Here is a 23,308-nt window from a genome sequence, read left to right on the forward strand (position 1 = left end):
ATATTCAAATGCCCCTTGATGGCAAAAAGGTTCCCCACCAGTCTTAAAGTAATGTACTGTCATTTCTCTTTGCTTATTTCAGCTGTTCTTGCCATAATATGCACTTGGTCTTATACCAAATAGGGCTATATTCTGTATATCACCCCTACCTTGTCACAACACAAATGATTGGCTCAAACACATTAAGGAAATACATTCAACAAATTAACAAGGCACATCTGTTAATTTAATTGAATTCCAAGTGACTACCCCATGAAGCTGGTTGAGAGAATGCCAAGAGTGTGCAAAGTGTGGTTACTTTGAAGAATCTCAAATATATATTGATTTTAACACATGTAACCAAAAAAAAGTGTTATTTCATAGTTTGTCTTCACTATTATTCTACAATGTAGAATATAGTAAAAATAAAAACCCTTGAATGAGTAGGTGTGTCCAAACTTTGACTGGTACTGTACGTAACAAACGGAATAGATCAAATGCAATCGAAGGACACAATCTACCCACATTTGCTTCATTGACATGACAATCAGTTTGCAAAGCAGGGCAAGAGTGCTTTGTTAGTCATCATCATTGATGAGGCAAAATACGTATATCCGTCTTTGGCCACAGCTTGCATGTCTCCCACACTCCCATGAGACCAATCTCTTCCAGCTGAGCCACCACTGTCCATCACCAATAAGTTTGACTGCAGACATGATCCTAATTACAATGGTAGTCACTATCTCAGGTGTGTCCTTGCTATAAGACAGTGCTATTCACAAAATACATGATCACTGCACTCACACACAAACTGAGACAACCAAACAAGGGTAAATACTTATAAAATGTCAATCTTTATTTAAACCCAAACGACAGTGTCCACAATGAATGCAACAACATAGCAAATGGGTAACAGAATGCTAGCGTAAAAACACAGGACATATCAATTCCATTACAGTTCTAATGGGAGAAAAGAGTATTAATGATTAACCACCAATTTAAAGAAATGCCACAAATGCATTTTACAGCTATATCAACTACTAGACTGATGAGACAAATACCGGTACACATTAGCAGCAATGTGTCAAAAGGAATGCCATAAATGAAATGCAGTAGAATTCACATTCTGAAGCCTTATTGGAGAGATCTGATGGGAGGGCAACCAATTCAAGCAAACAATTTAGCAGAAAACCCCTCAAAATTGGCATTGTGTCCTAAAATAAAAGGTGGTCCTAGGCTTACATACATACAAATTCCAACATCTTCAGGCCATCCCTATCAGTTGGTACACTTGGTCCATCACAGTTATGGAGATCGCTATAGCTGTACCTCGATTCCCCTAGTAGTTAAATTCATAACTTCACGACTGGCTGGGCCAAATTGTCTGACTGTACTAGACAGGGCCGCATAAGGATGTCCATGTCATAGAATATCTACAATAGAGAGGTAATCCTCATCTCTGAGCAGAGCGCCAGTCTCAACCGTACATGTCCTCTCTGTCTGCGTTGTAGATCTCTCCCTCCTGCAGGGAGGCGAAGTTGAGGAAGTGAGAGGGGCGATGGACCTCGTGGTAGAACTCCTTGGGGTTGGACAGCTGCAGGTCATACTTCATGTTGGGGTCGTGGCGGACACCTGAAAGAGGAGGATGTATAATTGATACACTACATTACCAAAAGTATGGACAACCCTTCAAATTAGTGGATTTTGCTATTTTTCAGCCACAACAGTTGCTGACAGGTGCATAAAATCGAACAAACATTGTCAGTAGAATGTCCTGTACTGAAGAGCTCAGTGACTTTCAACGGGACACCGTCATCGGATGCCAGTTTGTCAAATTTTTGCCCTGCTTGAGTTGCCCTGGTCACCTGCAAGTGCTGTTATTGTGAAGAGGAAACATCTAATAGAGACAACGGCTCAGCAGCGAAGTCAAACTCACAGAACGGGACCGCCAAGTGCTGAAGCACATAAAAATCATCTGTCCTCAGTTGCAACACTCACTACCGAATTCCAAACTGCCTATGGAAGCAACATCAGCACAATAACTGTTCGAAAGATGACCATGCGCAATGCCAAGAATCGGCATGGTTCGCGCTAGGTCCCTTAGCTCCACTGAAGGGGAATCTTAACACTACAGCATAATAACATTCTAGATGTTTCTGTGCTTCCAACTTTGTGGTAGGCCCTTGTTTCAGCATGACAATGCCCCCGTGCACCAAGCGAGGTCCATACAGAACGCCGACTGTGAGCCAGGCCTAATCGCCCAACATCAGTGCCCGACCTCGCTAATGCTTGTGGCTGAATTGAAGCAAGTCCTCGCAGTAATGTTCCAACATCTAGTGGAACGCCTTCCCAGAAGAGTGGAGGTTGTTATGGCAGCAAAAGAGGATCAACTCCATATTAATGCCCATGATTTTGGAATAAGATGTAAGATGAGCAGGTGTCCACATACTTTTGGCCATGTAGTATATGTTGACAAACACACTGCAAGCACGTGGTTGTAAAAATGCTTAATTTTCCTAATATGCTATTTCACTGTTGTTGAATTTAATGGTTTCAAATACACTAAGATTTGAAGACACTGATAAGAGGTTAGCCATTAAACAAGATTCTCTATTTAGCACAAGTTTCAGTCTGGGAATAGGTTTTAATGTGTCTGAAATCCACCCTCCAGGCAGTGTGGGCATAGCAGAGAATCCCATGTTCTATGCACTACTCACCCATGAAGTTGTAGTTCCAGGAAACCTGTCCAGGCACCATGAAGAAGCCCAGGAAGCGGTCAGACAGAAGCATCTGAACCCTCTCATAGTGGGAGGGCAGGTAGCCCTTGGGGTTGTTGCCCTTGTCTGTGTTCTGTCTGCCCCACTCGTACCCACTGGGAGTCAGCTTGTAGGCCGTCAGCGTGCATGAGCCAGGAGTGAAACTGGAAATGAATAAATATACATGATGCAACTAGAAGGCTCAACAGGCTAACCCAGTCTAGTGACGAGTAGACTGCCTGGATTCAAACCCAGACGGTCACACCAACCAACATACAATGCCCTCTATCATGAAGTAAAACCTTATTCAAATTAGCTGCAACAGTTGAAGTCGGAGGTTTACATGCACCTTAGCCAAATACATTGAAACTCGGTTTCACAATTCCTGACATTTGATCCTAATACAAATTCCCCGTCTTAGGTCAGTTAGGTCACCACTATTTTAAGAATGTGAAATGTCAGAATAATGGTAGAGAGAATAATTTATTTCAGCCTTTATTTCTTTCATCACATTCCCAGTGGGTCAGAAGTTTACATACACTCAATTAATATTTGGTAGCTTTGCCTTTAAATTGTTTAACTTGGGTCAACATTGGGTGAATTTTGGCCCATTCCTCCTGACAGAGCTGGTGTAACTGAGTCAGGTTTGTAGGCCTCCTTGCTCACACACGCTTTTTCAGTTCTGCCCACAAATTTTCTATAGGAGTGAGGTCAGGGCTTTGTGATGGCCACTCCAAAACCTTGACTTTGTTATCCTTAAGCCATTTTGCCACAACTTTGGAAGTATGCTTGGGGTCATTGTTCATTTGGAAGACCCATTGGCGACCAAGCTATAACTACCTGACTGATGTCTTGAGATGTTGCTTCAATATATCCACATAATTTTCCTACATCATGATGCCATCTATTTTGTGAAGTGCCAAACAGTTCTATTTTTGTTTCATCAGACCAGAGAACATTTCGCCAAAAAGTATGATCTTTGTCCCCATGTGCAGTTGCAAACCGTAGTCTGGCTTTGTTATGGTGGTTTTGGAGCAGTGGCTTCTTCCTTGCGGAGCGGCCTTTCAGGTTATGTCGATATTGGACTCGTTTTACTGTGGATATAGATACTTTTGTACCCGTTTCCCCCAGCATCTTCACAAGGTCCTTTGTTGTTGTTCTGGGATTGATTTGCACTTTTCGCACCAAAGTACATTCATCTCTAGGAGACTGAACGCGCGGTATTCCTGAGCGGTATGATGGCTGCGTGATCACATGGTGTTTATACTTGTGTACTATTGTTTGTACAGATGAACATGGTACCTTCAGATGTTTGGACATTGCTCCCAAGGATAACCAGACTTGTGGAGGTCTACAATTTTCTTTTCTGAGATCTTGGCTGATTTCTTTTGATTTTCAAATTATGTCAAGCAAAGAGGCACTGAGTTTGAAGGTAGGCCCTGAAATACATCCACAGGTACACTTCCAATTGACTCAAACGATGTCAATTAGCCTATCAGAAGCTTCTAAAGCCATAGAATTTTCTGCGATTTTCCAAGCAGTTTAAAGGCAGTCAACTTAGTGCATGTAAACTTCTGACCCACTGGAATTAGTGAATCATAGCGAATGATAAGTGAAATAATCTGTCTGAACAATTGTTGGAAAAATTACTTGTGTCATGCACAAAGTAGATGTCCTAACCGACTTGCCAAAACTATAGTTTGTTAACAAGAAATTTGTGGAGTGGTTGAAAAACGAGTTTTAATGACTCCAACCTAAGTGTATGCATATATAGTTGAAGTCAGAAGTTTACAAACTCACTGCTGGTAAGTGTAAAGAAAAAAGCAAGTACAAGAATCTGGCCTACCTGCAGGTGATGATGATGGTCTTCTCTCCGTCCCAGGCGGGGTTGTCAGCCATGATCTTGGCGTGGCTGGTGACGTCCTGGGGGGAGAGCTGGGGAGACTCATTGGGCTGGGTGTGGATCCAACCCAGGGGCTCCATCTCCTAAAGGGGAGAGACAGGTTAGAGAAGAGGTGAGATACGGGAAGTAGAGAGGGGTGTGTGTGTTCTGCCCTCATCAGGAACTGAACACTTCCAATTTCAAAGGCTATGGCATACATAAAAACACAAGGAAAATGAGTCACGGTCCATGGTTAATCACTTCCAAATACTGAGACGTGATCCAGTAAACCGCATGCATTACATGGCATCAAATCGTGTTATATGCATGTGTGTCCGAGTGTGTGTACATTATCCCCAAAGTCTGTACCTTGAGGTACTCGTGACCAGGCAGCTGATTGGGTAGGTGGACGGTCTGATGAGTTCCCCACTGGGGTACCATGACGATACACCTGATCTCCTTCACCTGGGGGTTGTCAGGGGGACTGGTGCCGTACAGGTAACCTGCAATCTGAAGACAGAGGAGATGCACACGTCAGCAACACACACATTCAGATTTACAGATATATAATACTATACAAGACATGACTGAAGGTCATGACCAAATAGTTCTGGTCCAGGAGCACTTCATTCATATAAGACGATTACAATAATAATGGGGATGTTGATAGATATGAAGGTAGAGTGATTTGACTGTTTTAGCATCATGGTAGGCATTTTATCTCGAGGGTCACAAGCAGAGACAACTAGGAGAAATTTACTGTGATACAAACAGGATAGACCATAGGCTACTGACCTGGGCTCGCAGGTCTGAGATGCAGATGAACTTCTTGAGGACGTTCTTGGGCAGGATGTAGGTGTAGCCCGTCTCCTTGATGTCATCAGACGACACGTAGATGTGGTTGGTCCTCAGGTGCAGGTTGGCAGCAGAGATGGCCCTGCAGGAGGATGAGGAAGAACCATGTTAGGACTTTCAGACAAGACAATAGAAAGAGAAAATAATTCTTAAAAAAGGTCAAGTTATCAAAGAGCCAATATAGACGCTCTGACGTCTGAAGCTATGGCCTTGATTTTGCAACTCCCGCTTTGAGAACTATAATATACCAATCATAAAGCTCCATGAAAGTTTCTATTACATTCCTTTGTCAGCACCATGTGTGAGTGGAAGGATATATAAACCTAAATGTCACAATCATATTCTATGAGTTCACTAATATTATTGTAAAAATATAGGGAAATCTACAACATTTAAAATCCAAATAGTCTCCCCCTACATACCTGACTCTCCATTCTGTCTTGGAGGAGAAGGTCTGTGTCTCGTAGTTGGAGGTTGTTGAGGTGATGATCTCGTCTCCATGTTTGTTGACTGTGCGTGTCTGCGTGGCGGTGAGCTGGGACTGCTCCTTGGTCTGCTTCTCGATCTCAGCGATCTGCTGGCGCTGCTGGGACGGAGCAGAGATCTCCATGCCCAGGATGATGTCACGGATCTCAGACTGGGTCAGAGACGCCACGTTGACGCTTGAGAGGACAAAGTTGAAGTCAGAAATGGCTGAGGGAAGTTTGGGAATGAAATGCATGCTCGCTTGCAGTGGGAATCCCAGATGCTACTTGATTCCAACAAAAATAGTCAGACGCATTTTTGCATTAGCTTATTGAGATTGTTAAGAGATTTTTCTTTGAGAGGCGTTATGAAGCTTCATGACAGCTTTTCGAAGGCCACCACAGCCACTCACTTGTTCTTCTTTCCATAGTCGGCCAGGATGAGGTCTTTAAGCTGCACCTCCACCTTGATCCACTCCTCGTCGGTCAGTGTGGGCCAGATGTGGTGAGGCTCTGTGATGGTGGTCTTATCAGGCTTCAGGATCACCTTGGCACGGTCGTTGTTCACATGGAGCGCTCTTAGGATCAGGATAAGACGTGAGAATGCCTAGAGACAGGAAACAGAGCCGTACAGACACTGGTTAAACAGGGGAATGACAGAAACAGCCCCCCCAATTAAAGTTTTGCATTCTAGAAGAGCTTCTAGAATGAGAAACAGGACTAGACAATTATTCCATAAATAACATTCTTCAAGAAGCTGGCTCCTATGTATACTTTAAATGCATCACCTCCTCATGGACTGTACCAGATTTGCCAGTTCTTGCTGTGAGATGTTACCCCACTCTTCCACCATGGCACCTGCAAGTTCCCGGACATTTCTGGGGGGGAATGGCCCTAGCCCTCACCCTCCGATCCAACATGTCCCAGACATGCTCAATAGGATTGAGATCCGGGCTCTTCGCTGGCCATGGGAGAACATTGACATTCCTGTCTTGCAGGAATCACACATAGAATGAGCAGTATGGCTGGTGGCATTGTCATGCTGGAGGGTCATGTCAGGATGAGCCTGCAGGAAGGGTACCACATGAGGGAGGAGGATGTCTTCCCGGTAATGCACAGTGTTGAGATTGCCTGCAATGACAACAAGCTCATTCCGATGATGCTGTGACACACCGCCCCAGACCATGACGGACCCTCCACCTCCAAATCGATCCCACTCCAGAGTACAGGCCTCGGTGTAACGCTCATTCCTTCTACGATAAATGCGAATTCGACCATCACCCCATGTGAGACAAAACCGCGACTCGTCAGTGAAGAGCACTTTTTGCCAGTCCTGCCTTGTCCAGTGACAGTGGGTTCATGCCCATAGGTGATGTTGTTGCCAGTGATGTCTGGTGAGGACCTGCCTTACAACAGGCCTACAAGCCCTCAGTCCAGTCTCTCTCAGCCTATTGCGGACAATCTGAGCACTGATGGAGGGATTGTGCGTTCCTTGTGTAACGTGGGCAGTTGTTGTTGCCATCCTGTACCTGCCCGCAGGTGTGATGTTCGGATGTACCGATCCCGGGCAGGTGTTGTTACACGTGGTCTGCCACTGCGAGGAGGATCAGCTGTCCGTCCTGTCTCCCTGTAGCTCCGTCTTAGGCGTCTCACAGTACGGACATTTCAATTTATTGCCCTGGCCACATCTGCAGTCCTCATGCCTACGTTCACGCAGATGAGCAAGGACCCTGGGCATGTTTTTTTTTTGTGTTTTTTAGAGTCAGTAGAAAGGCCTCTTTAAATGTCCTAAGTTTTCATAACTGTGACCTTATTGCCTACCGTCTGTAACCTGTTAGTGTCTTAACAACTGTTCCACAGGTGCATGTTCATTAATTGTTTGTGGTTCATTGAACAAGCATGGGAAACGGTGTTTAAATTACAATCTGTGAAGTTATTTGGATTTTTACGAATTCTCTTTGATAGACAGGGTCCTGAAAAAGGGACGTTTCTTTTTTTGCTGAGTTTAAAACAAAAAAAGTAGAAAGTAGACTCACGGTGTAGGAGGAGATGGTCTTGAGCCAGTCGTCGTACAGGTTGAAGAGGACCATCTGAGGCTCGGTGGCCTTCAGGATTAGGTCTCCAAACTTCTCCACCTTCAGACAGGCCTGGAAGGGCAGCTGCAGCTCAGAGCCCTTGATCACGATGTTGGGGAAGTCCAGCAAGTGCACCTGGGAGGAGGAAGGGATAAAACATGTTCCACATTGGTCATCTCAAGTCTTTCAATATTAATTTATGTCAAATCGTATCAAAACAGATCACTGATCATCGCAATAGTTAATATTTATAATCTCAGTCAAATTCAACTGAGTCCTTTCCTTCATCTCTACTGATGTGGAAATTGGGCAGATTAATGCTATGTCTATATCAATGAGGAGTGTGAAGCGCAATCAAGCAATCAATGTGATTGTGAGTTATGGGGTCTCACCTCAAGGGGATCCAGCATGCCCTTCCTGGTGACAATGATCTGTTTTGGCTGCTCCTCCACAGGTAGGGAACGAATAAGAGCAGCCACCTCCTCAGCTGTCTTCCACTTAGCCAGCTATAAAGGGAGAGGGAACAGAGGAAGGAAAGAAAGAGGGAAGGGAACAAGGTGAGGACAGTTTATTTATTAGATTGTTTATTTAACTAGGCAAGTCAGTTAAGAACAAATTCTTCTTTAGAATGACGGCCTACCCCGGCCAAACCCTAACAACGCTGGGCCAATTGTGTGCCACCCTATGGGACTCCCAGTCACGGCCGGTTGTGATACAGCCTGGAATTGAACCAGGGTCTGTAATAACGCCTCTAGCACTGAGATATAGTGCCCAATGAGCATAACTAGTCTTCCATGCATATTTGTTTTGCTCCATTCCAGAGTTTTATTGCCCTGTGCATTGCTAAAGAGAGTGACAGGTCTTTTTCATTTGAAGACGAACCTGTCCCAGACGTTTCTGTCCGGCCCACACAGAGGTATGGATGATCTTGAGGAAGAGCTGACCTGTCCTGGGGTTGAAGATGAAGATGGCTCCATTGATGGGCTTGGTCGTCAAGTTACCCTCAAACGTCTGCAAGGACAGAGTATTTACATGACTGAAGACAGAGGATGCTGAACACTGAGGCGATCTAACAGTAGATCTTTTCACAAATGTTTAATTGTCTGAAAATGTTACACTCTGCATAAAAAGCTATTCTAGAGGTACTGTTGTGCCAGACAGAATCTAACCCATATAATTAGAATCCCTAGAACATTGACACCAATCTCAGAATGTCTGACTCCTCACTCACCTTGTGGATGGTGACACGGTAGACGTTAGTGTCGTCCACAAACCAGATGATCTGATTGGAGAAGAGCTCTCCGTAGTTCTGGGAGGACAGGTAGGGCTCAGTGGGCTCTGAGGAGTAGAGCTGCAGACCCTTACGGATGCGCTCCCTCAGGACATACAGGGCAGGGTTGGCCTTCATGATCTTAGCCATGGCCTGCTGGATAAGAGGCTTGCCTCCCGGGAACCAGTTACCGTACCCACTGGAGGGAGGAGAGAGAAAAGAGGGTGGATGATGAGTTCATATGTTATGTAACAGATGTAAACAAACACGTGTTCAATAACCCCCTTTAAGTTGAGGGAAACGGTTGACAAACAAGACTACTAGCTACGCTAACAAAAAACTTCATCACTTATGTGGACATTAGTGGAAATGCTAGACTCATGTCAACAGGCTAGAACATTTCTCCATTACTTATCATGCAGACATTAGCAGAAACGTTAGCGTAGCTATGGTAACCTGTGGAGGTTGTAGGCCAGGTCGATGGCAATGAGCACCCCGGTGGGGGAGGGGTAGATGCTCATGTTGTCGGTGGTGTAGTCCAGGAACTTGGCTCTGGCGTAGCGCTCGATGTCGTGAGAGTCGTAGTCTCCCCAGCGAAGCTGTATGTCGATCCAGTACTTCTGGGTGGTGGTGCTGTCCATCACGTCCCTGAAGAGAGAGGTCAAGGGTGAATTAGTACTAAGAAAGAAATAATGTCTTTATAAATTGCAAGAAGAACTTGGCTTCTTGTCAAACTTTTTTGTTTGACAAGTTTGGAAGCCGCTTCCATTTTGAGAGGGCATATTAAAAATGGATACCTGCGAAACATCGTTCATATCCAACTAAGAAAAGGCTTCAGCGTTAACCTGATACAAAGTTGAAAAGACTGTAGTGTCGTACTTTGAGTCAGCGAGCAGCGAGGGGCGTGAGACGTTCCACTTGTAGGAGGCGAAGAGTAGTATGTCGGCACAGGAGGAGTTCATCTTGTAGGACTTCCTGGGGTGAATGGTTTCCTTCTGCACTGTCTCAATCTCCAGGGCATCCAGCTCCTGGTCAAACACCTACATAGACAGAGGGAATTCATTATTTTCTGGAAAAGTTTTTATACAATCAAAATGGATTTTCAACCACGTTGTTTTGTGATGTTGGTAGAGAATGTCCTTTAAAGAAATGCAGTGACATTTGGTTTTTGCTGCCCGGAAAGGCAGTGAAGGCAAAGGTACACAAAACTTATCATTGGAGTCTCCACTTATGTCTCAGAGTCATCAGACGTCCTGGGATCCCTGATTGAACCAAATACATCAAGCTGAGATATAAGCTCCTAGTAACGTGCCTGACAGAGATCCATGACGACGCTCTCGTGGATCTTCTGCCACAAGTGAGCCCTGAAGATCTGGATGAGGGAGATCTTCAGGGTGGGGATCTTTCCGTGCATAAAGATCCCGGTCAGATCCAGCTGCACCTGGAAACCCACATACACCTAGAGAGGACAGAGTACGGAGCGGAATTGTGAGTGTCAAGAGTAGCAAAACAACATCTGGGATATGCATCCTTGTGTGTGTAGTCGGGTACTCACGTTGGCCCTGTTGATGGTGGGAGACCACCAGAGGGTGAAGCGACGGTTGGGGATCTGGTTCAGACCAGATCTCTGGGCGTTGGTCAGCTTCTTCCATTTCATGGACTCCTCAAAGCCACTGGCCTTCTCCCTGTGGTGAAGTGGAGATCAGGCTGGAGGTTAGCGAGGTAAAAAACCCATACCTCACGTCTACATTACTGATGTTATACTGTGTCTTTGACAATGCATATCAAATACCACAAATACTTTTGAAAAAAGAGTGTGCAAAGCAGTGGCTACTTTGAAGAAACTCAAATATGAAATTTTTGGGGGTTACTACATGATTCCATATGTGTTATTTCATAGGTTTGAGGTCTTCACTATTATTCTACAAGGTAGAAAATTGTAAAAATAAAAGAAAAACCCTGGAATGAGTAGTTGTGTCTAAACTTTTGACCGGTAGTATATGTACGGGCACACACGCAATAATAACAATTCAGTCATATAGTGAATGAGTGTGTGGTACTGACCAGAAGAGACCCTCCCAGGTGGGGAAGTAGGTCCCTTTGAAGAGCGTGTGTTCCAGGATACCCTCCACCCCTCCCAGAGCCTGGATCATGTCTGTCCTGTAGTTGTTGAGGTTCCACAACTTCCCGTCGTGCCGCTGGTGGGTCCACCAGAACGGGTTCTGCTTCAGAACCTACGGGACAATCAGACAGACTAGAGTTAATGTTCTGCTTCACAACCTAGGAGACTATGAGAAAGAGCATAGCATTAATGTTTGGACAAATGCTTAAGGCATTTACCAGAATTGAAATGCATTTGTAATTTATTTGTAAATGTCCAAGTCAATCTTTCGTTAGAGGACATATTTAAAAAAAGATCTGCAGTACCCACTGGTCCGTGTCTTACCTGGTACTGTTTGAAGTCAGTGCGGACCCTCCAGCCCTTGTCGTAGGCCAGCGTGTGTCTGTCCTTCTGGAACAGGGTGTTGATACGGGGGATACCTCGGTCCCAAGAGTCCTCCAAGTCCTCCAGGGTCAGACGCCTGACAGGGACAACACATCATCAACTCTCATTGTCCTAAGCCTCTGAACCATTTGACCATCTGGTTACAGACTATGCAGCTAAATCTGGGTTTACACCCCACCAAGTGTTCTCCTTAGAAAAACCTCAAATGTTGAGTTACACATTCTGGCACGCACCAAAATATTCACCCGTGCAATGTGTGATTAAGTACGCAGAGTGGAGCTTAAATCCAGCCTACATGGGGACAAGGGGTTAGATTTGAGATAGGACAACTGTCTTGCCTGTGTAGGTGTTCAGTACCTGTTCTGTGCGATAGCCTCCTGTCTCTTCAGGGCGTACTCTGCCCAGACTCTCTGGGAGTCGATGAACTCACTCTCCCAGGGCTGGATGTAACGGTACAGGTTAGGAATCAGCTGGTCCTCCTCGTGGCTCATACCGGACCGGAAATGGGTGATGCCAACGTCAGTCTGCTTCGACCACCTGAGGGAGGGGGGCAGGACAAGAAGGGTTAGTGGCAGGAAGAAAATCTTGCATCTAACTTGCAATTTAAAACATGTATCAATCGGTAATGGTGACATTTCAAGGAGGCAGTAATGTAGCCAGGTCTATCTACATTAGTTAACTACAAACGTTATCGTTATCCAGCTCAGAGGCTTACATTTCTATCAATTCAAGGTTATCAAAGCTTGCAGCAAGTTGACTTTGTTAACCTCATACAGGAACTTCTATGGCCTGGTCTAGACAAATCTTAGCTTCTACATATTCTGCGTTTTGCGCTTACCTCAAATCCGACTGTGGGATGAGGACGTGTCCCATGGACAGCATGCCCAGCCCTCCCAGCTCCTTGGGGGTGTAGAAAACGACAGGGGGGAAGCGACTGGGCATCTTGGAGTTGAGGCCAATCTTGATACGGGTCTGGATCTTGTTCTCACACTTCACCAGCAGGTCCAGCAGCTCCTGGGTGTTGACCACCGCCTCGCGGAAGTACGTCATCAGACCGATCAGAGCCGTGTTCCACTTGTTCACAATCTGACGGGATATTCAATTATTTCAACATTAGTACAGTTCTCATAACTCTAGACTACATTTATGAACCCAGCTAATGATTCAATTAAATTTAATACATTTCTTTAGTTGGTATACTTCTATACACAATTATATTTAAATGTGAGAAAAACAACCTCAGTGAAGAAAGGAATAGTGGTTTTGTAAAGGAGTTACCTTGGTGAAGGTGGTAGATCCTGAGGCCATGAGTATCTGTCGGACTCTGTTGTGGAACCGCTGCATGGACTCATCATCCACACGCAGGAAACACTGGGCCGTACGCTCTTTGGTCACCTACATACAGACGGAGACACAGATGGACGCAGTAAGCACAGCGATCTCACCGCATTTATCCTACAGTGGAAGGGATAGTCTCCCCAAAAATAGTGTTCAAGCGATTCATAAAACTTTAGTACAAGGGACAAAAGTGTAGCAGTGTATCAGTTCCAGTCAGCCACGGTGATGAAGGTCTGACCGTATCTGGTGGAGGCTGTCATGATTGTTTAGCAGGACAGAGTCAACTGGTGTGCGTACAAACCAAGTAACATCACCCTTCCTCAGTCCCCTCTCACCTCGTTCTGCAGGTTCCAGACGCCGTCCTTGTGGGTGAACTCCTCGTAGCTGGTGCGACACTTGGGCAGGATGCGGCACTCGAAGCCACACATGTTGAAGAGCAGGTTAGGGTTGTCTTTGCTGTAGACAGACACAAAGCTGTTCTCCCATTGGACCGTGGTCACAGAGCGAGGCAGGCGGTTCTTAATGTCCCAGAACACAGCACGACCCCTGGACGGTTAGACAGGGAGGAACCACTATCATTTCACAAGTATGGGAAAATAACATGTGCAGGTCTCACGTCAGTACATCTCACACAAGGACTGCATTATTTTCTCAGCTACTCCACTACGGTTCCATATCAACTCCATCTTAAAGAACTAGCAACTGGGGGGGGGGGGGGGGGGGGGGGCGACTCACAGGTTGACGTCGTGCTTCATCAGTCTCATCCTGGCGTCTCTGGGCCAGCACTTCTTGTTGTTGTAGCCCACAATGTTCTCATTGTTGGGGTCAGGGTGCTCCGTCAGGTACCTCTGGATCAGGTCCCTGGCCTCATCAGCTGAGAACCTGGAAGGAGAAAGAAGGAGGACATGTCAACTACTGAGCTTCTACAGATACCTACATGGATAAGTCTAAACGGTTAGTCTGAACCAAGTAAAACTTTGTGTGCGTGTCTCCTGCTCCTACTCAGGTATTTGATGTAGAGTCAGTTAAGGAGTACTACCTCCTATCTAAGGTGTGGTCTAATTTGTGTACCTGAAAAATATGTGTATACGGTCGATGTATCTGCAGTAGAGGCGGATGGGGTGGGCGCTCTCTGTGGCTGTATCTTGGAAGGACAGGAAGTCGTTGGGCATCTGAGGGGGTCCGGCCATCTCACTGGCCCGGTGGAGGCCCAGCACCAACAGGTCCATGACGAGGCCGTAGTACTGCACGATGAACGAGGCAAACTGCAGACCACGGATGATACCGTATGAGTTGGTGTGGTTCATGTCCTGGGATGGGAGAGAGGAAGGATATGACGTTGGGTCTATATACGCAACTAAACAGTTAGTAGAGAAGAGTGAAGTACAAGGTATGAAATCGAACAATGCCATCGTTCAACAACAAAAAGATATTCACAATGCAAATACAATATCTTCCTCATTGCTTTTGAATGAGGAAAATTAGAATCTGTTTACTTCATGATTTGACTGAAATGTAATTGATCTAAACCCTGCACAACAAACCCATCTTCAAGATGGCAAGGTGTTCTCACCTTGTAGTTGATGACCACGTTGTTCTTGGCAGTCATGTAGTCAGCGATGTTGTGGTCCACGATGAGACGCAGCAGTCTGTTGAGCAGCGTCAGATCTATTTTCTCATACATCTTCTCATAGCGAGACTCCAGCATTACGTTACACTCTCCCTCCATCGTCTCCCACACATCCTGCAGGTTGTTGATGCCTGGCAACAAAACATAGGGTACAAACAGTGTTTTTGGCCATCATTAATGGATATATAATGAAAGAGTCTAACAGAAACAATTGAAGTGGTTGTAGATACGTTTTCCTATTATACAATATGCATTGGCTTTGTGAATACACATATACAACTGCTATAAGCAACACTCAACATTTTGGGACTTTTGAAAGCAATGTTGTCTACCCAACATAGTCCTCACCTTGGCACCACTTGTAGACGAGGAGTGGAGGAGGCTCTGTGTCAGCTGGTTTGATCCAGGGGGGGAAGAGACGTCGTTTGTCAGCCTCATACCACAGGTACTGGTCCAGGTAGGCATCTGTGATCTTCTCCAGGGGCTCCACGTCATACACAGGCACCAGGTGGCTGTACAGGTCCATGAACTCTATGCCCACCTAGAGAGGAGGTGATTGTTAAGTTCATAGAACAGAGATAGATTTGGGTATTGATACAGTTGTCCTTGTCAACTGAAAGTTCAAATAATCTCCATCTCGTTAGACAAAAATGGGGGGAACCTAGAGGTTAACTTGTGTTTTCAGAGTAACTTAAGTTGCTAATAAACCGATCATGAGGCAAAAATCTCAGTGTGTATATAGAGTTGGTCCTGGGACTAACCTCCTTGAAGGCTCTCTGTGTGAGCAGGTGACGTTTGATTCTGGACAGGGCCTCGTGAGGGTTGTCATAAGCCTGTTCTATCAGCCCCAACTCCTCTCTCTGGGACTGGTTCAGCCTGGACTTCACACTGGGAAGAGAAAACAACCACATGATCAAGTCATTGCAAGATCAAATAAATAACATACCTCAGCAGCAAGAATCTACAGGCATCTCATTCCCCGATAAGCTATCCAAGGTAGCATTACAGTACATGTTCCCTAACAGGAGGCTACAGGGAGTTGGTGTGTGTTACCTGTAGGCCTCTTTGAGCCTCTCCAAGGCCAGGATGAGCAGCTTGGTGTCGTGTTTGTAGGACAGCGGGGGGAAGGGGATGGGGGAGAAGCGTCTGCTCTCCAGCCAGTGGACTGTGGTGGTGTAGATGGCCACAGCCTCCTCTGCTGTGATGTATGGACCATCCTGGGGGAGACAGATTACATATTATACACACTGCTCTAAATGGATATGGCAATATGAAGTCATAGGAACCAAGTTACCAGTTTTTAAACAAATAATAACTACACCTTTAAATTATAGAAAAAGACACGAACAAGTGTCAGAGTATTATACTACCGACTCAGCCTGTTCTTGAGAGACTGGTGGCCCTGTTAACTCTGCTGGTTTGCTGTTGCATATCTGAATTGTCTACACTTCTCACATCAGAGTAGGTAGTTGCACCATAGAGATAAAACGGTGTTTTACTTCCATGTTTGCATCAGCTATGCAGTTACCTAGTGCATTCTTTCCCATAAATGAGGACCACAGTGTGTGTTGTATTACCTTCAGGTAGTTGTGCTGCCTCTCCTGCTCAGCCTTCAGGTACAGACGGGTCAGTCTGCCCAGGTTCTTCTTGCACACCGTTTTGTCCACGGTGGCGCCGCGCCTGATTCGCTCGCGGTTATAGTGGGCCGTGTTGGTCCACCAATCAGCTTTGGCCTTCACATACCGTAGGATCATGTTCTCGATGGGGGTGGGCAGGCCTGGGACCTGGAGGGAGGACACGAATTAGACAGGTCAAAAGCTGTCAGTACTGGAGAGGTGTAAATGAAGTACCTTCCAGGGAATCAAACTGCGTCTATTGCTTACAATATTGTTATTGCTGATGACAACTACGTTTGATGAAAGATTATATTTCTATAACATTTCACCAATAAATATTCTTAAAGCAATCATCTACTCTGCATTCCCTGAACTGCTCCTACCTTTTCGGCAGTCAAACCAAGCACACACACCCCTGGAATGAAGCCCCAACATTCCTTTCCCTCTATATGCTGCCTCCTCATTCCTATACATCCCATATATGTCATCATACCTTCCAGGGAATGTTGGCCTTCCAGCAGCGCCACGACTCAGAGAGGTGCTGCAGGATGGTTCTGGCCTTGTTCTGCTTGATGCCCTCAGGCATCATATCCAGGATGTCGTGCATCACAGCCGCACGCAGTTCTAGGTCAAAGTGGGACTCCACGCGCTGCTTCGTCACAGTCTTCGCCACGCCCTTGGAGTGACGACCTGTTGAAGGGGACATTCATGATTGGTTGATAGACTGATTGAGAACACAATAGATACAAGAGCTTCTCATGTGAGTAAATCAATGATCCATAGTTATTTCATCACGGTTTTCTTATCATCACAGTCCTCCCTTTTCATAACCCTTCACACAGACACATCTAAATATTTACAATTGCTCAAGGACACAAAAGCAACTTGGCAAACGAGTAGTTCATTGATGGGCCATACCGCATCAGTTGATAATGATTAATTTCACACAAACAATTCTAACATGACCTATGACAAAGGGGAAGTTAAAAGGCCTTACCTTCGAACTGCCTGGCCAGCAGGTTTCCGAGCCATCTCTCTAGCAGGGGGGTGATGCCCCTCATGAAGAACAGCCACACCCTCCATCCTGGGGCCCAGAACCCACAGCCTGGACCCTTACCCACCGGACCCTGAGAACACACAAGAAAACGCACACCTTCAACAACAAACTCAGGCTTTAGTTCTGTCCCAAAATAACCACCAATACATTATTAGAGCAGGTGTGTTAGTGTCTTCAGACATATTTACTTGACTAAATCTGCAATAAAGGTAATGTTTGTGTGCATTTACATAGATCTGTCTCTGTGTGTATACTCAGTACTCACAGTATTGAAGCGGTAGTAGATGAGGTGCTTGAGGTCCTTGCACATGCGGATCTGTCTCATCAGCTTGTACTTGTAGCGGTACATGCCAGTCAGCTGGCCCACGTGGGCAAAGATGTACTGCAGCCCGTCTGCCAACTACAGACCAAGGAGGAAGTAGGGAGAAACCATACATATTAGGAAAGACTTTAAATTTAAATAGGTTTGACTCATTTGATAAAAACAGGTACTTCCTGGTAACTCGAAATGACATGGTTCCAGTTTAACAACGTTTACTAAACTGTATTAGCATACTACATGGTTGCCATTGCACTCAGGCCAGGTTCATCAACAACGAGACTGCTGCACAGGTGCACTAATAACAGAGTGATAGCCCCGTAATAACAGAACTATAGGGATACTTAAAACATGACATTAACACTTCCAACTGTGAGCCAAAATCAAATCATGCTATTTAAACACCACAAAAAAATATTTTATTGGAGCTTTAATGTGATTCAAATGTGTGTTACTGACCTGGAAAGCATCCACGTTGCCCAGTCTGTACTGTACGTGGCTGTCCACCACCAGCTTGCTGAGACGCAGCACCTCTCTGCACAGATGGAAGGCATTCCCGAACCTGGACTTCTTACGTTCCTGAAGGGACAGACACCACGGGCGCATTCAGCATGGTACAACCTTGTGGAACTCTTTTAGATAGAACTGCCATGATTCTACTTGTCAAAGAGGCATGTTCGTTCTATATATCATATTTATATCTGCAACGTTCCACAAAGTTTGCCTACTGAACGTGGCCCTGAAAACCCCTAAACTGTTAACTCAGTACAGGTCAGATAAAACATGCTTGCAATGTAGCATGACACAAGCACCCCTTGATATTGAGCTACTACAGATTAGGATTTAGTTATGCAAATTAGACAACTAAGTCAGAAGGGCCATGGTAAGCCGAGGCAAGGTGTTGTTTTTGGACCAGACTTGGGTCTACTTTGCTCTGTCTTGTACCTTTTTACATCAGCTGGCATCTGGTTTGACTGGTTACCTTTGTGGTGAGGGTCTTGACCGGCTTGAGGTTGAAGTTGTAATCCAGGTGCAGGTAGTTGAGGTTCTTGCGGTGGATGAGCAGGTTCAGCATGTTGTATCCCTGTCTGCACACCTGCAGGCCCACCTCCACCCAGTCCAGCTTAGTCGACTGGAAGAACTTGGTGGCTTTGAAGGAACGGAACAAGTACCTGTAGGGGAGGACAGAGGAGGCTGGTCAGGTTATGTTGTACACCCCCCCCCCCCCCAAAATGGTGCTGCAAATAATAGTACATTTCAGTTATTTTTCCGTATGAAACACCAACGAACAAACATTGCCGAAATTCATGGTTCGTATGGTAATTTGAGAAGAACTTGAGAATCATCATTGATGCTTACCTCTTCTTCTGGGCCTTGGGTGGTCTGTGTTTGAGAGCGTTGAGTACGTAGTACTTGAGCAGTTTCTGGTAAGACACACGCACCTTCACTGGCTGGCCGGCCGGGCAGTGCTCACGATACCTGATAGGGGAGGCAGTCATGCAGACACCCACTAATTAGATTTGAATTCAGTATTAATATGCCATCTTTATTAGGTTTACAATATCAGCAGAGACAAGAGTTCACAGATATAGCAGTCATCTTCAGTCATTATAGGTCTATGTAGGACAAGTTACTTAGTTTTATCGTATTAGAGAAATGTTTCCAATAACTTACCAAGGCAATAAATACTTTTATACAGCAACAACAATTCCCATCCTACATCAACATTACCAAATCATGTTCTTTGAGTGTATCCTCACCAGTTCTTGATGAGTGGGATGTCGATGGCCCGCCTGGTCCTCCCAGATCGCAGATTGAAGGGGCGTGGCGCCCAGAGCAGAGCGATTCCATTGGCTGTGTTGTCTGTGTAGAGGGGCGTCTCCTTCAGGAAGGGCTCCACGTACTCTGGAAGCTCAAACTCCTCGTCATCATCTGGCAGAGGCTCCTGACTCTGTGTGAGTATGTGTGAAAGAGCGAGTGAGGGGACAGCAACAGGAGCACACACACTGCAATAGAGATATCCACTGTTAGTTGACTTTCCCATTCTCAAAATAAGTGTTTGAATGCTGATGGACTAACTGCAGCACAGGTTCAGCTCAACCAGTAATCCACCATTCAATTCTCCTTCGGTCGTTACTCACTTGCATTGGTTTGCTTGCCTTTGTAGGAGGGCTAGTAGCCAGGTAGATATAATTTTAGAAAACATTTTTGTTCCCTAGACAGAGTTAATGGCGCTGCTGGGGCAGGGTTCATTACAATTCAAGAGAACTTTGTCCCCGAAGGGCAATCTGGCTGCAGTGCATTACGTACAGTACACTAAAAACAACACATACCTTGACTGAGTGTCTGTGGGAGATGGGGTTGATCAGGGGGTCAAAGTAGAACGCTGGCAAATCAGGATCCTCAGTCTTGATGAAAACCACATTGGGAGTGTGGTACCTACAGAAACACTAGTTAGCATTGGTGGTGTATCACCCAAATGTGTGCATATCAAAAGATTTCCATTTCAAGGAGTCTGGGAGGTTGTTCTGGGGCCTGTATGACATTGTCAGTAGAGGGCATATTTCTCACCAGGTAAGGTGAACGTGGTGGGGAAGGTTGTTGTACAGGTACGGGAAGGCAATCTTGTACTCCGTCCTGATTGGCTGTCTGATGATAATCTTGTTGATGTCGTTGAACTCGTTCCAGTCTTCATCTCTGAGATGGGAGAAGAGAGTTCAGGAACAGATACGTCAACAGTGTGATGCCCAAAAGCCACCACATGGTAGACAGTACTAGGCTACTACCACTAAGGGGTAACAGCCTAAAGACCCATACTCTTACTGGAGGTTGATGTCCCTAACTAGGGGTTCAAACTTGGGTCCCCCAGGGATGGCCATGTTGAGGGCCTTGGAGGTGAAGAAGGCCTTCAGGTCAAACAGGTAGAAATAGTTGTAGTCCACAAGGTCAGTCAGCAGCTGGTTGGCCAGACGGTACAGCGTGGACATCATGGGCAGGGTGAACTGCCAACGCCTGTACGTGGTCCCGTTCACATACCTGGAGTTGGAGGGAAGTAGAGGAAGGCAGGTTCATACAAGGACTAGAAGAAAATTGACATCCATTTCAGTCATGTTTTGTCTTGAAGAATACTTGACTGATTTCAACTTACCCAGAACTTGTGCTAAACCAACCAAGACTTGTGTTTAAATATTGTGGCCTACGTTAATAGGTTTCAGGTCTTTGGTACGCTGTGATAATGTTCTGATGACCACCAGGCAATAGTATAAACCATGCTTATTTGAAAATAGAGCAAAAGTCTGTGTTTAGGTGTCCTTTCTGCATCAGGACCGTCCAGAGAGCAAACAAAACAGGTTTTGCTGTGACTCACTTGTTGGTGTCCTTAAGGGGCTGGTGCTCGTAGAGCCACTCCGCCACAGAGGAGTCCTCTTCTGCATCCAGCTCCATCTGGATGGCCTCCAGTGGCTCCACATCCAGGATGTTATCAGCGTAGTCCAGCGGAGGTTCCTCGTCATCAAAGGGAGGGAAACGCATACGCTTGAAGTGACGACGGTCCCTTTTCTCACGGCGCATCATGATCCACATGGCGCTATGGAGAGAAGAGATAACAAGGATCATCTAGGTTGTTTGAGGCATGTATGGCTAACTCTAGTTTCTAACAATTCGTAGAGAGGACTTTATGGAAACTAGGCATGCTTCAATCCAAAAACAGACCTCAATTGTTACTTCACTTTAAAAATATACAAAAACAGAAATAAAAAAATTGCTTGAACAGAATATTAGCCCGTCTCACCCCCACTGGGCGATGTAGACAGGCTCTATGACCCAGGGGATCTCGTTGACAAAGGAAATGGCTCCGGTGATGTGGTATAGAACAGGCACGTCTCTGATCTGCTCCCAAGGCATGGGCATGTTCTCCAGTAGCTTCAGCACCGCGTGGGGCATGTACTTCAGGGCTCTGTGGAGAAGACCGCACAAAGAGGGAAGGGAAGTGAGGAAGAGGTGTGTGAGTGTTGGGAGATGGATGAAAAGAGGAAAGGGGGGGGGGGGGGGGGGGGGGCATGGTTAGCAAACTACAATTGTTTTAATTATTGTGATAGGTTTATGTTTTACCGGTACAGCATACCACCACTATTTATTTTGCAGGGACACCGTACCACCGTACATTCACCCCTGGATATCATACACAACATTTTCCAAATTCTTCTCAAAATCCCCAGAGTTCCATAGAGACACTGAGAAGTTGCTTCATACCCCAGGTAGACCCTCTTGTCGTGACGGAACTTCCTGTTGGTCATGTCACCGTGGTCCCTGATGATCTTACGGACGTGCTCAGGTGGCATGTCTTCCTTCTGGGCGTCAACAAACCCAAACTTCCTCTTCTCAGAGTAGCGCTTCGCCTGCAACTGCTGCCATTTTCTGGCTGTTGTATTGTGAAAATAACAATTAATAATGGTTGAATTATAGTTTCATGCAATGGAATTTTCTATTTCATGAATTGAATAACCACCCCATGGAAATCCTTGGCAAAGAGGCAATGAAATGTTATGGTTTTTGGTAGATGACAGACACATGAGGCCAGTCCAGTAGCTGTACATTAGATAAAACACATTGATCAAACGTTCCTTCAACGTTCCAGCTCAAACGTGAGCTGAACCCACCTTTCTCTTGCAGTTTTTCCTCAGACATGTAATCTGGAACCTGGACTGGAGGGTGGATACCTGGGGGCATTCCACCAGGTACCCCTCGATAAGGGAATGCAGCTGCCATTGCGGCTCACAACTAGAAATATTAATAATTTAAAATAATAATAAAAAGGGTCAAACAATAATCATGTATTATTAGTTAGGTAGTACTTCAGCAACGAACATAGTCCATGAGTGTCAATAACAAGTAATGCATCAGCTTACTGTGCTCAATTCATCATGAAATGTTTCGATTTACCAACACGTTTACAATGGCTGCTGTTTTCTGGTAAATATAAATAAACTAAATCATTTATGAGAGTACTTGTGTCAATATTTCATAATGTTAGCTAGCAGGTGAAATCTTGAGCAGTGCAAAATCTGGAAAGCTAGCTTGGTCGCTGGCTAGCTAACTTAATTAGCGGATGTTTTATAACGTTAGCTGTAGCACGCGTACAAATTCAAGTGTGTCGTTAGCACACACAATGGGGAAAAAGCACAGGTGGGCAAATTAATTGACCAATCGATTAATAAAATTCGAGCCTATCATACGTGAGTTGATTTAGCTAACTAACGTTAGTTGGCTAGTCTTTATTAGTTGGGCAACAACTTTTTTTTGTGAAGGCCCAGAATGAAAGTGCTAACGTTAGTCTGCTAATGCTAACCGGATCAATTGCACAACCAGAGGACCTGGCAAAACGTACCTCCTCCACGTCCAGGGCAACTGCTTTGTATTGAAAATAGCCTCGATTTGCACACGATTATAACAACATCTCTCGGTAAAGAATTATATGAACTTTTTCCTGCATTCACGATTGTGTTGATTAGCCTTCCTCCTGCCCAAAGCACGCAGTGTAAACGACACCGCACGTTGCGCGC

The 23,308-nt window shown here is 45.4% G+C and overlaps 1 protein-coding gene across 1 annotated transcript; it reads right to left on the reverse strand.

Moving 5' to 3' along the window:
* Positions 1-810: 810 nt before the first annotated feature.
* On the reverse strand, positions 811-23,308 carry prpf8 (pre-mRNA processing factor 8). The gene is made up of 43 exons (XM_020467911.2): positions 23,134-23,308; positions 22,406-22,526; positions 21,999-22,167; positions 21,538-21,702; positions 21,115-21,333; positions 20,571-20,783; positions 20,319-20,444; positions 20,081-20,186; positions 19,508-19,698; positions 19,107-19,226; positions 18,730-18,919; positions 18,207-18,326; positions 17,694-17,828; positions 17,369-17,498; positions 16,865-17,061; positions 16,333-16,539; positions 15,809-15,972; positions 15,517-15,643; positions 15,104-15,296; positions 14,699-14,886; positions 14,197-14,435; positions 13,861-14,007; positions 13,461-13,671; positions 13,066-13,182; positions 12,626-12,873; positions 12,145-12,324; positions 11,728-11,863; positions 11,346-11,515; positions 10,837-10,966; positions 10,594-10,740; positions 10,161-10,321; positions 9,738-9,929; positions 9,243-9,480; positions 8,894-9,022; positions 8,404-8,517; positions 7,973-8,146; positions 6,350-6,543; positions 5,895-6,134; positions 5,413-5,554; positions 4,987-5,127; positions 4,582-4,721; positions 2,697-2,899; positions 811-1,611 (listed from the first exon to the last, which is right to left on the reverse strand). The coding sequence occupies exons 2-43, from the start codon at positions 22,512-22,514 to the stop codon at positions 1,457-1,459; spliced, it is 7,017 nt and encodes a 2,338-aa protein (XP_020323500.1). The 5' UTR covers positions 22,515-22,526; positions 23,134-23,308; the 3' UTR covers positions 811-1,456.

Source organism: Oncorhynchus kisutch, linkage group LG18, assembly GCF_002021735.2.
Source record: "Oncorhynchus kisutch isolate 150728-3 linkage group LG18, Okis_V2, whole genome shotgun sequence".
NCBI lineage: Eukaryota > Metazoa > Chordata > Actinopteri > Salmoniformes > Salmonidae > Oncorhynchus > Oncorhynchus kisutch.